Raw genomic sequence first — 17086 nt, forward strand, 5'->3', positions numbered from 1 at the left:
AAACTTTCAGCTCACCACACATCCATGGTTTTCAATTTTTAATGGTATCATGTTTCTGAAAAAAATAAATAAAATAAAAATTGCCGCACTTTTGCTGGTGGGAGCGAGAAGTGCTGGGCCTCGACACACTCACTTCATTATGGACTTAACTCCCCTTGGTCCCTGTGAGGGAGAGCGGAAGATGAGAGCGGCTCAGAGAGAGAGAGAGATGAGAGGATAGAAAAGGAGAGAGGATGAAAAAAAAAAAAGAGAGTACCGCTGTATCTGGGACAACCGTTGACATGACAAAACGGTTCTCTACGCAATAACAGTAAAAGAACGACTCAATTAGTGTGGCTCCTATCTCGGCTCCTTTATCGATCTTCTCCAGATGAAGAACAGCAGACGAGAGAGTTTTCAATCAACCGCTACTTTCTGAAGAAGGACAGCGGTGAAGTTCATGGCGGGTGAAAATCCATGGCTGGAAATAAAAATAAATATGCAAAGCGTATATTCCGATGATTGGTAGGCAGGGTGTAGGTTCGTCTGACCCGATTTGACGCGATTGAAATGCCACTTCTTTCATGATTGTGTCGAATACAATTGCCGGGCCCAAGTTGGACACGAACTGAGAGTGTCCCTGCGGATAGATCAATCGGACAACTCATCAGAGGCAGGGGGCACTCAGGACAATTCAATCCCTTTCAAAATTAACCTTCAAGATAAGAAGAAAGAAAAGCTGGCTACGTTGCTGCGACGCCCCTGTCGGGAATGTTTTTTGCGGATGGCACGCTGAGCTTAAACGCTACCGCAATCTATTTAAATGGAGTGGAAAACAGCATGTAATGAACGTAACCAAATTTGTGCCCGTTCTCACGACATAATTTCAACATCATTTAAGAAACCAGAGGACAGATGGTTTCTTGGTCTCAGCTGTAATACGGACATTTTCATGCATTTTTCAATTTGCGGACTTCGCGCGTTTCCCGTAATTCACGTCGCCCTCTTGGTTAAGGAAGTAATGGAGGTGCAAATTTCCAAGAGATGTGCGGATGAGAATTAATGTTTCTATTGTTACAGATGTGCGCGTGTGAGTGTGTATTGTTGCGCTATCGCCATCTGTCTCCGGCGCTGTGAGAGCGATTGGGTGTGTGTGTTTCTGGAAGAGCTCCAGGCGAGGACTCATCTGCTTCATCAGGCCTTCATCAGTCCTTTGACACCGAAAAAGAACAGCGACAAGCACCCAAAAGCCCAACAAGGCTTCCTACAGCTGAGCACCTCATCATCCACATCGCGGACGGACATGAGCTAAAGGAGCACGTCTAACATCATAAGAGCAGCATCTACCTCTCTTTGGTATTTGTATTTGTATTTCACTCCATCTTATACTTGACATAGTTTTTTTTTTATGCTAGAATGACCCAGAACACTCTTGATTCTTATTTGTATGTCATGGAACATTTTTTAGATGCCATGCATTCATCTCAAGATTGCGATGAACATGTATTCCTGATGCATATATGATAAAGCGTTTAGAGATGAGATGACCTACCACTATATGAAATATCCCCTAGACACATAAGTGCAATGTGATGCAGAATCCTTTACATTAATGAAAGAGAAGAAATTAATGCTTTTATTCAGCAAGAATACATTACACTGATTAAAAGTGGCAGCAAAGTACATTTTTTATTTTTATTTTAAATAAACACTGCTATTCTGAACTTTCTTTAATAAAGAATTCTAAAAAAAAAAAAAGTTTATTAATATTTTGTAATAATATTTTTAGTTTTACAGTTTTTAATCAAAATGCTGCTGCCTTTTAAAAAAATCTCACAGAAAAACCTCAAATGGTCACTGATCATTAAGCCTAAACAATTTTGATTGATTTATTTATTTACTTGAAATGCCAAGCTTTTGTGATATTTTCTGAGAAGTAAATGCCACCTAGTTTGACATTTAGCCATATGATTGAATTAAATTCTTGTTTGTTTCGAGTGGCTTAAATTTGTAAATTAAAACTTTAATCTACAAATTTAAACCACTATAAGATAAAGTGAAACTGTTAAAAAACCAGACTAGTTCAATTCAGCAACAGTAGATCATTTGGTGACAGGTTCCATAAACATAACTAAGCACCCTAACAGTGGCATAAATTATAAAACTGATGCAAAATTATCAATTTAGGCATTTTTGCAAGTGTTTCAGCTGTGCTTCATCAATCTGGCTCATCATGCCATTTGGTTAAACTTTGAACAATTTGTACGCATAAACATGAATATGTGATAATCTGCAGTGATATTGGAAGTGACTAAACAACACTAAGATGTTACATCATTCATAAAACTCATCTCCAGCATAACTAAATCCTTTCTTACCGGTTTTTCTCCCTTGTGACTTCTTTATCTTTTTCGCTAAGTTCTCTCGGGTTCTGGCACACCATTATTTGGCAGCAATTGATAAATGAAGTAAAGATAAAGGAAAGAGGAGCTAATTAATATTGAGAAAAGCTCCAGGTTCCTCATCGATACAGCGTTTTAAAACACGATCTAACTTAGGAAGGAGGGAGGGGGAGAGAGAGAGAGAGAGAGAGAGAGAGAGAGAGAGAGAGAGAGAGAGAGAGAGAGAGAGAGAGAGAGAGAGAGAGAGAGAGAGAGACAGAGAGAGAGAGAAAGAGAGAGAGAGAAAGAGAGAGAGAGAGAGAGAGAGAGAGAGAGAGAGGGAGGAACAGATAACGAAGAGCTCGGGCAATGTGGGCCTCCTTTGAGGCATGTGTGTAATGATCGCAGGAATAATTCGGAGGAGATAGCAGGGAAATATCGGATCAACATTTCACTTCGCACACTCTCCTGTGCGATGCATGTGACCAGATCAGATTTAGCGTTTCTATTGGACAGCAGCACACTTAGGAATACAACAACAGACCTTATCTGGACGAGATTTGTGTCGAAAGGGAAAAATAAAGAGACCCAAAGGAAAAACTTCATACACTGCGATCAATACCGAAACCAAATTAGACAAGGGTATAAAATGCCAGAATCGCACTTAATGAATAAAGTGTAACCTATGGTAAAGGACGGAGTGATAGTAAGGTTATCTAATGAAAATTTCATGGGGATGGTCGAGCAAGATAAAGCTGGTGTCATTACTTATTTCAAACGTTTATTATACAGATAACTTGAGTCAGGGACACATCCGACAAGTCTCGTCATATATAAAAGTAAACCAAAAGTACCAAAAGTGTTGCTAATTGTTGCCAATTGCAAGTTTCAGAATTCTGTTTACCAAAACTAATAAAAGAAATATTATATGAATTAAAAAAAAAGATCTATAACGTATATACTGCATATACGCTGGTACCCTTGTACTTTATTATACTGAAATAACTATGAATCTCTACAGAAACTCATCCTTGTCTCTGAAAACAGCTCAGTGTTGGGTCGAACAGTTTTTTCTCATTTCATAAATGGAAAGAACATCTACTTGCCTTTCACAGCCCTCCTACCCGTCAAACACTGCATTTATGCTCAATGTCATGAGAAGCTCTCATGCTTGGAGCGAGAGTACGTGGATGCCAGTGAAGTGGTCTGTGTGTGTTTCTGATGAGCATTATATAACATCCAAGCAGAGGAATAGGACAAGGAGTTCATTTATTATGCCGCAATTTTGTTAAACTAAACATCAGAGACTCCAGTGCAGACGATGAAAACTTGAGATCAACTCCTGATCTCTTTTTCACCCTATCATGCTGGATATTAAAATAAGTGAAGAGGCCAAAATAGCGAATTTCTGTGAGCGTCTTCCTGCACACGGTCCTATGCACGTGTTACATAAACTCTGTTGTAGTTGCTATACTGTTGAACAGATCAAAGTAAAAGACTAGATTAGTACCACAGCAACCTTTCTGACCAACAACAACAAAAAACTAGACGGCTCATTGTAAGCAAATTATCAAAAGCATTTGTTGAGTGTCTCTTCCACAGAGGTCTTGCATTAGTCAATGAAAAGGCTAACAAATGGAGGCTCTCATATTAATTGGATATAGTGCTCTATGAGGTTTCTCGGAAAAAGATCACAGGCCCAGTTAAAAAAAAAAAAGTAATATCAAAAGCTAACATTTATGCAGAACACTCTCTTTTATTAGCCGCTGAATATAAAACATACAGTAGAATTTATTTGTTCGTTCTTCGCGTAAATTCAGACATTCAGGGACATTTGATACCCCTTGATCTAATAGAGATCAAAGCTCATTGGATGATGTGTTTGCACATGGACACAAACATGGACATTTCAGTGGGGCTTGATGGCGATTTCTTAACATCATGTGTTCATTCATGTAAAAAAGATTCACTTCCTTCACTTGCTATAGTTCCTTCCTTTTCTTTTTATCCCGGTTTCTATTTTCCTGCTTCCTTTGTGTCTGTCTTCTTGGTTAAGAATGGAATAGAATAGAACAGAACACTTTTCACATTTATTGCTTTTATTTAGTGAGAATTAATTAAAATGGCACTAAACTAATTAGTTATAATACAAAAGTTACCTGCATTTGAAATGCTCTTTTGAACTTTCTATTCATCAAATAATATTTAAAAAAAAAACTAAGGATGCTGAATATTTAGTTTTGCAAAACAAATAAAATTAGATTTTAAACATTGGAACGATTTTTATAACTGTATTGATTTCGTTATTATTATTTTTAAGTGAATTAAGCATAATTTAAATACCAGGAGCCTCAGATCCTTTTTACATATTCACTGACTCTCTATGCTGTTCGCAATGCCCTTCAGACCGACCAAATACACTTAATATGGTCAAATATCCTGTGATGTCCACTTCACAGGGCACTACTGGGCAATCAGAACATTTATAGTTCCCATTAAAAACCATCTGCAGACGAACAGTCTTGTTAAATGAGCTACAACAAACTTTAAAGTGAACAGTATACATTCTGTCCCACTAAAAACACCAAATGGAAGTGCAAAATGACCTGACTTGGCTCAGCCAATGACAAGAGTTTGGAGTGGGACTACCTGGGGGAGTGTTTGTAAATACAATAGAAACCAGTCATTAGTTCTGTTTGTGTCACAGAAATATTACACGCTATCTTTAAATTTAACATTACAAAGTGCTATTTATTGTGTCAGCAAGGTCATATTCACATTTTGACATATCACATTTGACTAGTTGTAATTGGAGAATGACTGCAAATTATAGTTTATTTTCATCTCATTGCTGATTCAATATAGCAGAAGGTGGACACAACAGGAAGGTTGCGATCTCACCACATTTCTTCTTCACAATAAATCACTTTAATCTTCAGCCCTAAGACTCAGACCGCTGTGGTTCAAAACACCCCAAAACTAAAACCTAGTTTTTAAGAGTCATGAGTCATTTTGCACTTTGCATCCCCTCCAAATCTGCAAAAACTTCTGCTGTGAAGATTAAATAATGACCTGGACTAAAAAAGACCCACTCTTTGTCTACTTCCAAGAGATCTTACTGAAAATCCAACAGACGTTGCCTCATTCGGAAAAAAACGAAATGCTGGATTTGCATTTCTGAGCACATTTTTCGATCCCGAATTTGCATAACAAGCTCTCAAACCCTTTTTTGAGAAACGCCTTACGTGAAGAACATTTTCAAAACAAAACAAGCATACTCCAGAGACCACATGCGCGCAAGGTAATACTGAAAGCAGCTTCTTTGCTGCTCGCTTGCTAGCACATCAGAAAGAACAGCGCTTAGTTTTATTGGTTTTTGTAAAGCATCATCCATCATACTCATGGGTGGGAAAGAAAGTTTTGAAACAAGTGTTGACAATATTGAAAAGGTGAGAAACCCCCCTAAACTCCCGACCGCTTAGGAGCTAACTTGTTTTGCGGGACTACCTAACCAGGTGGAATGATTACTAGTGAGTAATTACATAACACAAAACATTATCTACGCGTTCCCAGTCAGGGATCAAAATGATGCAGGACTGCGAATTCAGCCCACGTGGAAATCTTAGTTATTGTTTGCTTACGTATTCTTCACTGTTCCTTGAGCTTCAGCAGCCTGAACACAAAATAAATGTGTCTCCTGCCAGCGAGACATTGTTCTATCAGTCAGCATTAATGGTCTGAGTGCAGGGGCCGAGGATCTGGCGATGTGGGGCTCCGTCGAGCGCGGTCCGGGGGCCAGACAGCCAGACGCAGGGGAAATGAGCTCCATTACTGAGGTGGCCATGTTGGGGCTGGGAGATTGGGTTGGCTCTTATTGCCTGTGTTTGGAACAAATGGGAAATGTGATTCCCTCAGGCCTGAGACAGCCGAGAAGGGACGACTGATCATTATACACTAACATCACCAGCACAATGGAGATGACAGGGGCATGGAGGCCCCAAAGGATACAAATGATGGAGTATGTGCGAGGTGGAAGCAAGAGTATATTTGTGTGTTTGTACTCGTATATATAAAGGCCAGAGTCGTGCTTAATGTTGAGCAGACAGTGGCACAGACAGTAATGAGGAGAGCAGAATAAAGGCTTCTCATCCTACAGCGTTAACCTCTCTTTCACTTTTTCATTACCCTACTCTTTCCATCCCGCTTTATTCACTAGCATGCTCTCCCCATGCTCCTGCGAGAGACTCTGGCCGTGAAGCAGGACACCACGAGCCAATAGGATTTCGCAGCTCATCTGCTGAAGATGGTGGATAAGATACGAGGGATTGTGGAAACAGAACACGTATTGAAATGAAACGAGCTTTCATCCATTTACACTGAAATATGTTCTAAATTATAAAGATTAAATATAAAAATAAACCCAGATGTTTAACGGTTTGGTATCAATTAAATTTTCTTTTTTATCAGCAAGTGTGCATTAAACTGATGAATAGTAAAAGACATTTATATTTTTTATATTTTTCTATTTATCCAAGTATCTTAGGAAAAAAAAACATAATGGAGTATCATGTGCCAATAAAGACTGGAGTAATGAAAGCTCAGCTTTGTCATCCTAAAAACTAATTCTGTTTTAATATATATTGAAATAGAAAGCAGTTATTTTATTTTGTCAAAATAAATTATTATTTTGATATATGTCTGCTCAAAAAACTTCATTATGTTTACTGTAAGTTTTGTACTTGCAACATACAAGATCTTGCACCACATAATGATGTAGGTTACATGAACTACAATACTTTCAAAAAAGAAAAAAATCCACAACACTTCATGCACTCAGTTACATCATTGTCTGGCTTTCAACATAGGCCAGTTCTAAGAGAGCCTGGCAGATTCCCCGGTCAAGCACCGGCACCATTTCTGTGTAAGAGAGGCATATTCAATCCCATGATGCCCTGAGCAAACATGTGTCATCTCCAGGACACAATGAGTGAGTTGTATCTCCAAGATAACACATTAATGCGCTGTACGGGACCTGAAACGTTCCGTGTTCACAGCAGTTTGACCAACAGAACTGACACACAACAACATTTGTTTCAGATTTACCTTGCAGCGGCCAGCAAATAGTATCAAGCTCCAGCGCCGGCTTCTAGTTAACCTCGAATACACATCACACAACACTGTGCTGCAGCCTTCTCTACCCAGGGCAGGTGAAATCCCCACCGGTCACAATTACCCAGCCAAGCACCTTCATCAAACACCCAGTGCCTGGGAGCACGTCTGACGTGCCACAGCCCTAATTCACTCCCACTCCAAACTACACTGCATAGGGACCAAATAGCCACGAGCAAAAACATCTATCCATCCACGTCTCCCACATCTAACTTTGGAGGGAGGGGGTGGGATAATGGCGTTGTTTAGCCGTTGCCATTTGGATTCAACTTGCAGGTGCTTTCGGCTTTTTCTAAAACCGTGGCAAATGTGTAATGTTTTATTCATGTTCCGTGATAAAACTTTGCAATGCGCCTTGTGTGGTGTGTGGTGACTAAGTTCAAGAGTAAAGAGTTCTCCCTCGCTCTTTTTTTTACATTTTTGTGTCATAAATAAAGAACTTGAACAATGCCTATTGACTGTGACATACTTATGTAATCCAGGTGTTACAAAATGTGTCCACTCTCCAAGCACTTCTATGGTACTGCCTTCATCTATCAAACTAGCCATTGTAAATATAAAAAGAGAGGGTTTTAATAGGGTTGGGATGGGAGGAAAAAAGGCTCCGGGAGCGAATGCCCCACGTCCAAGGAAGAAAAGTAGAGAAACTAAGAAAGTTAGAGTGGGAGAAAGTTCAAGAGTGCCTCTCCTTTGAGTTGTCAGTGAAGGTAGCTTTGGTGAGTAAGAATAAAATAAATCTTGTATATCAAAGGAGTGAATATATACAATGCATTTGCTTCTCTGCAGACTCTAAAGGAAGGGTTACACAGTCTCGTGGCACTCTCCATGCTTCAAGTCATCAACTGTACAACACTGCTATTCTAGCTGTACTTTAAAATGTTCTGGGTTGAAAAAAAGTTAAGCTTAACAGCATTATTTCACATAATGTCGATTACTGTGACATAATTTCACCCAACCCTTAGTTCAAAACTGAAAAGTGTTTAAAAGAAAAAACAAGCTCACATTTGTGTTAACATGAAGTACTAACATTAATCATTACAAAATGTGCACTTTTTGGGCATTATACATCACCATCTTAATAGTTTGAAGTTACTTCATGTAGACAAGTTGCCTAACTTCCCTTCTTGTTATTGCACAACATTTTGGAAAAGGTTTTAGTTTTAAATAAGCTACACAGGATAGTACTGCAGGTAATTCCATTTGTTTCACGTTAACGACGTTAATTAATTCTATTGGCTATAAACAGTGTGCCGGTACATGGTTGCTTTCCTTAAACGCAATGTTTTTTTGCTTGAAAAATATTTTCAGAGGTAATCAGGATCTTGCATCAACTGCTGTCAGCTAAGCTTAATTTGAACCTCAGAACATTCCTTAAACCAATATATTCTCCTGCTAGAAGAGCGGTGTACCTCAGGTGTCAGTATTAGGAACATTTGAATTACTAGTTTTCCCACTTCGTTTTTGCAGCTTTTTCTGACAGGTGTGGGTGGGCTGATTCCTTCCACTAATCAGTTGGTAAATTAATGAGAATGATTTGCAGGAGGCAAGGGAAAAGATTCCCAAAACAAACAAATCAAACATTTCCGATGGAAGATAGAAGGCAACTGCGTATTTCATCCCGCCAGAGGATCCAATAATTAACATTCCCATTAATATTCCTTCCACAGAGCCTGGGTGGCTGTGAACGCTTCTGTGAAATGCAAATCGCTGTACACAGAGGCTCCAGAATGGGAACCGTGTGACTGCAGGGGAGGGCCGCCACTCTACCCCAATAGAGCTTAGGAAATTTCAGGTACCCCGTTGATGACAGGAGGGCTGGAGAGACAGGAGGAGACTGAAACTATACGCTTCAACTGTATACACTTTGAAAATATTCAACACAATCTTTCCGCCTCCTTTATCTAATCAAGTATGACTCAGTGGGCAAAATAATGTAGCATGAATGCATATTTTTGTGTTGTTTGGCAACAGTGAATGTTGCCCATTGTGTTTCATGGTTTTCTTTTGCTGAAAAATTCATAGAAAAACAAAACTGTATCTTTCATCTGAGAACAATATATGAATATGAAGTGATTCACAATCTTTAGATGAAATCACTTTCTGCATCTGCGTAGTGTTGCTGCTTTGAACTAGAATACTCTAAAAGCAAGGTGTGCTATTAAATCCCAGCACTCCTGTTTACTGACACACAATGAACATGATACTAGATGAATTCTGTTTCCCATTATTATAAACAGAGTTCTGTTATGAAGATGGCAGTGCGCATCCTGAATACAAACACACTGAGCTGAAACCAAATCAGGTGCATATTGACATGTGTGCTTACAACAAATACAAGCAAATTATCAGCAACGTGCCAAGAATTCCAGTCTGCTTAGGAAAAGGATCATTATCTGAGAAACAACTCCTCGGCTCGTAAAAGCTGCAAGAAAAAGGATCTTGCGCTCCGGAGCGAGTAATCAACAGGAGGAGGACAGCAAGTGTGTGTCTGGGGGAGAAAAGAATTGGTGAAAAGATGAGTTATGAGGTGTGTGTGTGTCTTGGTGTGTTTACAATTCCAGAGCTGAAAAGTGTGACTGTAGCGAAGATATTGATCAGAGCACAAGCTCGTAATGATGGTAAAAAGAACTGGCTACGGCCGCAAGCCCACAGTCTTTTGTGGTGCCTAAGGAGTCAACAAAATCTCATACGGAAGAAACTTCAAAGAGCAGAAAAGTAATACTAAATTGAGAAGCGTAATGAAGTTAAAGGGGAGCAACTTTAACTTTTTATTTCTTATCACACTCTCAAAACACCTTTATAAAAATGTTTTATGGTGGAAGAGAAGTAACTTTGGCTATTTACATTTTTGGTTCGGATGAACAAAATCATTCCTACCTTGGGGTCAGCAGTGAGAAGCTTGAAGGCTGCGTACACCTGGTTCTCCTTTACACCTCCACCCAGGTCCAAGAAGTTAGCAGGCTTTCCACCATGCAAGTCAATGATATCACATGTTGCCATAGCAAGGCCAGCACCGTTAACTGTGGATACAGACCATGTTTTGGACATTAAAATATTAGCTGAGCTGAAATCTTAGCATTGTGTCGTCATTTTCCATGTCATTCCATCTTTTAAGGAACACAAAAGAAAAAATGTGTTATATAAAAGGATTATTTCACTGATTTCACGCAATTTCCTGATAATTTACTGGATGACCATGTCATCCAAGAAGTTCATGTCTTTCTTCAGTTGAAAGGAAATTAAATTTTTCCCAATGCACTTTAAAGAGGACCCAACAGTTTGAAGGTCTAAAGTGCAGCTTTAAATCGCTCTACATGATCACAACTCAAGAAGACATCAACATCTTGGATGACATGGGGATTATTTTTATAATCACCAGAAAATTTTTATTCTAGAAATGAGTTAATCCTTTAATAAAGTTCCAGCTGCTTTTTTAAATTAAATTAAAATGTATAGGGACAGGAACTTTAAGGCTTCATGCCCATGATAAAACATTAATAAGCATAAATATAAAATATATAAAAAAAACAACTATACACATATCTAAAAATAAATAACTGTTTACGCCAAACACGATAACGATAAAGGTATAGTTCTTGGCATTAAAGAACAGCAGAATCCACACTAAACTATAACGATAAAGGCACAGAGTTGCAGTTTCACTGGAATCACTTGGTGAACGATTTTCTTTCAGCTGAAGAACAATACAAACATTGACAGCCAATAAAAATCAATCCTGCTATAAACTTGAGAATTTAAAGCGGCGGATGCAAGTGCGCTCCGAATAAACAGATAATATCGTTCGCTGGTGTGGATGCCAATATCGTTATCTTTATAGTTATCATTCTTTGCGCGAACATGGCTTTACTATATTTAATACATGCCATGCCTTCTGAAGCTGTATGATAAATTTGTGAACAGAGGAAATGAAAGTCATTATTTACTTATAACCAAAAAAATTACTAAGACCAAGTCGAAATTATTCATCTGTGACATTTATAAAAGAATCATTGGGTCAAAATGGATCAACTGATTTGTTAAAAGCGACGTAAAAAGATTTGTTTGTAATAATTCGGACATCGCTAGCTCAATCCATCGCAGCTTACATTTCAAACTACTGTATAGACAACATTTCACAACCCCAGTCCTAACTTCATAATATCGAAAAGAATAATCACTGTAATAGTATGCAATATAATTCGAAAATATTCAATATGGTCAGAATTCGTTTTTGTAATTAATTTCTTGTATTCCAACGTAGGAAAAAGGTTTATAAGTGAAGTCTGTAATGCGAGTAGACGACTGCACAATTTTCCAAACTAGCTGAATTTGTTCCAAATGATGAATTGTACACGTACTATAGCCTTGTCCGTACAGCACATTTTACAAGAAAAACACAGACAAGAGCAAATAAAAAAGTAATTTCGCATCTTATCCCCAATGAAAACACAGTCCAGCTCGAAATCTGCTGCCCACTGCTTTTCAAGGAAAGCAAATTGTTTTTGACTAAAAGTATACAGGGTGTCAAGAGCGGTTGTAGTATCTGTGTTAGCCGGCCTGGTGAGTCCCATCTCGTTGTGCTTTGAGCTGTAAGGCAGCCAACTGATTCAGCCATTTCCTGCTCATCCCAGCACACATCTCCCCTTATTCTGTTCTTCAGTGCTGAGCTAACGTGTTGGCACAGGCTCTGACACTCGACTCAATAAAGCGAAATTCAGCTGAACAGCTGTCGCTTTGCCGGTTTACAAAGCTTTTAAGGTGTAAACTAACTGCAAGTAAATTGTGCGTGAGTGCGTTTGCGTCTACACGACAAGGTCAGTTAGAGTCACTTCTGCGCTCGTCTCGTCTATACGCTCCTTTCTTGGCGCTTTGTGGCGAGAGCCGTGATTTATAATGAGGGACCACTTAAACGTGTAGACTAACAATCATCTTGGTTGAGTCGTTTTTTCCGGAAGATTCCTGCTAATTAGAGCCCATCGGTTCAGGCAGGTCCCTTATGGAGCTGTTAGAGAGCTGCTAGAGACGATGACTGGATCGGCGCCCGTTTGGTAACACTTTCACAAAATCCCGTTCTCAAGACTAAAAAAAACGCGTTGGAAACTACTAAGAAGAGCATTTCTAAAGCTGGATTTGAAACATCCCTTGAGACGTGAGCTTGATGTGGAACAGGTTTTTTGAAAGCTTTGAAATTTCAAGTTCATTTGGTATGTTGTTCATTATTTCACGTTGAAGCTCATCTGGTATTTTAGCGTATAAAAAAAAGATTAAAACAAACCAAAACAGGCTATGTTTCCATCCAGTCCGATGTACTTGAGATCGTATTTGGCTGCTTCGGTCTCCAATGGGTCGCTCTCCGCGGTATCGTCCATGGCGAACACAGCTTTCTGTCTGAACTCCGCATTGTCGTCAAAGTTGATTTTAGCATCAAAGCAAACCACTGCGGACAGACAGTGTAAAAGTGTTGGAACGTTGTCATATACTGTATTTCAATGCACTTCTGTGTCAAACTCATACAAAAGTATACAGGGAAATATAAACAAACAGCATAAAAAAAAAAAAAAAAAGCGAAAAGTTACATTTCAAAGTTTACGGGTCAGCTTGTGTTATTCCAGAGACTGCAGTTCACAAAAAACAAACCTTTTCTCTAATCATTTCTGGAAATAGCATCTGAAAATGTATCTTTAAAATGAGGAGAGAAGAAATGTTTGTATACACGCATAAAACTATTCAAAACCATTAATAAAACTATTTACAAAAATAACTGTTCAAAAAAAGAAATAATTACTATTATTCAGCAAGGGTGCAAGGATTTATTAAAAGTGACAGTGAAGACAATTATGTTATTAAATATTTACATTTTAGAAAGAAATGCAGTTTTTTATTTACCAAAAATTTGGAAAATTCTGCATCACAGGAATAAAATCACATTTTAAATTGTATTACAATACAAAAGATTTATTTTAGGCTTCTCAATATTTCTGTATTTTAAATGCAGTTCACTTTAAAATATTAAATATATATATAAAATCTGATACTATTGGCTAATTTGTTGTTCAGTTAAGAAAGTTGATAACGGTAAAGGTTAAGTTTTACTTTATTGTCCCAGGGGGGAAATTTGTCTCGTTTATGATTATTAACACATTTTTACGACATAAAACAGAAATCCATTTGGCACAACAGGAAATGCAGAAAAAACACACGACGTTCCAATTGGCCACGATGCAGACATGTTCGATTTGTCTTTTATTATTCGGATATATACGTAGTTCATGCGGCAAATTGGTGTCGGTAAATTTCACAGAGTGAAAAGGGAGCGAAAGGGAGCTGAATATAAGCAAACAGGGACACGACTAATGACAAAAGCTCATAGTTACAGCATGATCTTTACTGACACTGCGTGCATCTATACGCCTCGTTTTGTGCAGTGGGAGCATCTTACACAACAGACCGCCACACAAACACAGAAGCTGTATCGGAAAATTAGCCTGGGAATAGAGTTTTCTGTGACTGTCTTGGCCGTATGTGACCAGACCCAGCAACTCTCTCATTTGTAGTGTTCTGCGGCCTCTTGAGCCTGCAAGGACTCGGCGCTCGCTAACAAAGCTAATCTGTGTAGAGAAGTAGCTACACCGGGTCCACCGAGCCATTATCAAACTCAAAATTTAACACCGTCACCAGGAGAGTTTCACTTTAGCTTGGAACTGCGGGGAAAGAACAGATAAAGAAGGTGAAAAGTCACCGCCGCAAGCTTACTGTACAAAACGGCGTTTTGATGTTTAATGAAAACACGCAGTTTAATAATACGTTCGAAAGTGCTTTACGTAGACAGCTATTATCGGTTTTGACAAATAAAATAAAGCAAACGATGCATCTTAAAGACAGCCAAAGACATTGTTGACGCTTGTTTTGATGCTGCTGTCAAGAAAATATCACGATTGTAATGTCAGTTTTTCCGGAAAGGCTCTATTATGAATTTTTATAGGCAAAACAAATCAACAAATCTAAACCTAACGAATAAATGAAGTCTGAAATAAATGTACAGAGGATTATAAAGAGTTGGGAACAATAGGGAAAGACGACAAAATAAATATGAAAAGTGCAAGACTAAAAATATCATAAAATAAAATGAGAAAAGACAGATAACGTTATTGAACAGTGGAAAACCTGCAGTTTGCACACACTAACTGAACTAACATGTAATCTCCTTAACATAATGTCATAATGTCTGGATTAAAATCAGACCGTTTTTCTAAGGATTAAATATAAGACAAATACAAAGAGAACAGAGAAAGGTGAAAAAATAAATAGTAAAAATGTAAGGTTTATAATGAAATTAAATTATAATGAAAAAAACAACAAAAAGTATATATGAATCACAATTTACTATATTTTATTTAGATTACATAATCATTTAAAATGCAAATAAAATAATTATAAAATACATTCATAAAACACTGATTAAAAATCATTAAATACACACAAAGGGGTGTCAAATTTAATGCAAATTCATTTTAACAGTGTTAATGTTACAAACCGGATTCCAAAAAAGTTGGGACACTATACAAATCGTGAATAAAAACTGAATGCAATGATGTGTAGGTGCCAACTTCTAATATTTTATTCAGAATAGAACATAAATCACGGAACAAAAGTTTAAACTGAGAAAATGTACCATTTTAAGGGAAAAATATATTGATTCAGAATTTCATGGTAATTATATAATCATATATATATATCAACATTTTAATAAAATAAAAATATTTAAATATATATATTATTGTATATATATATATTTTTTTATGAAATAAAACGAGTAAAGTCAATATATAAAAACTAAATTAATACAGCACAAAAGCAAGGAAAAAAGCAGAGAAAATGTGGTGGCACTTTTGTGACGGCCCCTATGAGGACTAAATCATTTTGCCATTATGGCACAGGGCTGAGATGATTTCTCTCCCCTTCTTTAATTTGACAGGCTAATACTGCAGGCATTACCCTCTCTGGACCTACTGTATGTAATTTCATACCAATAAACGTTACAACATCCTACATCATTTCCTAACAGGTACCTATAAAAAAAAAAAACAAGTGGAAATGGTATTGGGAGTAGCATTTGGTCATATTACGAACATATTTGTGCTAGCGTTACGTGGTAGAAGCCCTGTCAAGTTTTGCTGAGGCAGCGCCCTTTATAACCACGTTTTGGATATAAACATTAGCGTGTAATGACATTTATCCTTGGAAGCTGCAAGGACCTATTTGGATCTTTACAGAAGCTCTTATGCAATCCGTGAGCAAGTGTTTTCGTCTGTCATTCACGCACGAACACACACACGCGTGCGCGTCTTACCTTGTCCCTCAGGTGTTTCTCCGAGCGGATTGACTTCGACTTGAGTGGCGTCGACTTTGAGGAACAGATCATAGAGTCGCTTAATCTGATCTGCAGCCTGTGACAGAAGCACAGAGAACACTAATTACCCAGCTGCACAGCTCAGAGCTTATATAAGTCATTCAGACTACCTTGACGTCTCTCAAGCACATCTGAAGACACGTATTTATACATTCTGGGCTATATACTGTACGCTGTGCAATAATGAGGACGCATCTTTGACCGGACTCTTGCTCCGCTGGTCAGAACGGTCACTGGCAAGACAATGAGATGTTGCCATGGAAAACTTCAAATGTGACAGAAATTGATTTGGAGTCGGTCGGGCTATTAGCTCAGAAGGGAGTCACGGTGGCAGCTAATGCATCCTTGCTGAGAGACATGGCAACGTCCAGCAGCTCTCGCCAATTCCCAGCAGCTATGCAAATCAGGCATCTTGAGATGCCTTTGCTAGTTATAGGAGTTATATAAATAAATATTTTTGTAACACCTTTATAGATTCCGTAACTTTTCATACTCTCTTGGAAGATTTCCCATTTTTGCATTTCACAATTAAACAGAAAAAAAATGACAGAAGTTATTTAAAATGTTTTTTTTTGGATTTTAATATTTAATACTTTTTTTTTTTTTGGAGATTTATGAAAATATTTAAATAATTTTAATTTTCTTATTTCCATGAAACATTTCAAACAGCTTTATTTTTCGTTCTGTTCTTCAAAGATTTCCTAACGCTTCATATTTTCATAGGTCACAAACAATTTCAAAGTGTTTTATACTTTCTTATATTTCACAATACCGTTTCATGTATTTGTAATATTTCTGCATGCGTTTCATCTCATATTTTCGCAACATTTTTATGGATCACTTCACACTTTTGCAATCAGAAAATTTTAGAACTATTTTGTAAATACATTCATATTTCACACACTGTAAAAAAAAAAAAACAATAGTAGTTTCAATATGAAAGAACTTGTTACCCAGCTGACTAATTTTTTTTAGTTCTCATTTACATTATTTAAATGTAAATATTTCAGATTTATGTAAATAGAAATGCAATGAAAAACTTCATAGTTTTATATTTTGCCTTTTAGTAGTGAATTATAATAACATTTTATAGGAGTGAATTAAGTCTTCATAATGCTTTTACAATTGAACGCAAAATCTAAAATTT

The 17086-nt window shown here is 37.6% G+C and overlaps 1 protein-coding gene and 1 pseudogene across 1 annotated transcript in view; one reads left to right on the forward strand and one right to left on the reverse strand.

The window, feature by feature from the left end:
• LOC122353810 overlaps window positions 1-17086 on the forward strand; it is a 346864-nt pseudogene that overhangs the window by 76918 nt on the left and 252860 nt on the right.
• The window catches only part of suclg2 (succinate-CoA ligase GDP-forming subunit beta), an 87799-nt gene that overhangs the window by 27694 nt on the left and 43019 nt on the right, over window positions 1-17086 (reverse strand). The window contains exons 7-9 of the mRNA XM_043251678.1: window positions 15880-15976; window positions 12805-12966; window positions 10407-10549 (exon numbers count right to left, since the gene is read on the reverse strand). Coding sequence (XP_043107613.1) covers window positions 10407-10549; window positions 12805-12966; window positions 15880-15976 — 402 coding nt within the window. The remainder of the gene's footprint in view (window positions 1-10406; window positions 10550-12804; window positions 12967-15879; window positions 15977-17086) is intronic.

This window comes from Puntigrus tetrazona, chromosome 11, assembly GCF_018831695.1.
Source record: "Puntigrus tetrazona isolate hp1 chromosome 11, ASM1883169v1, whole genome shotgun sequence".
In the NCBI taxonomy this organism is placed as follows: domain Eukaryota; kingdom Metazoa; phylum Chordata; class Actinopteri; order Cypriniformes; family Cyprinidae; genus Puntigrus; species Puntigrus tetrazona.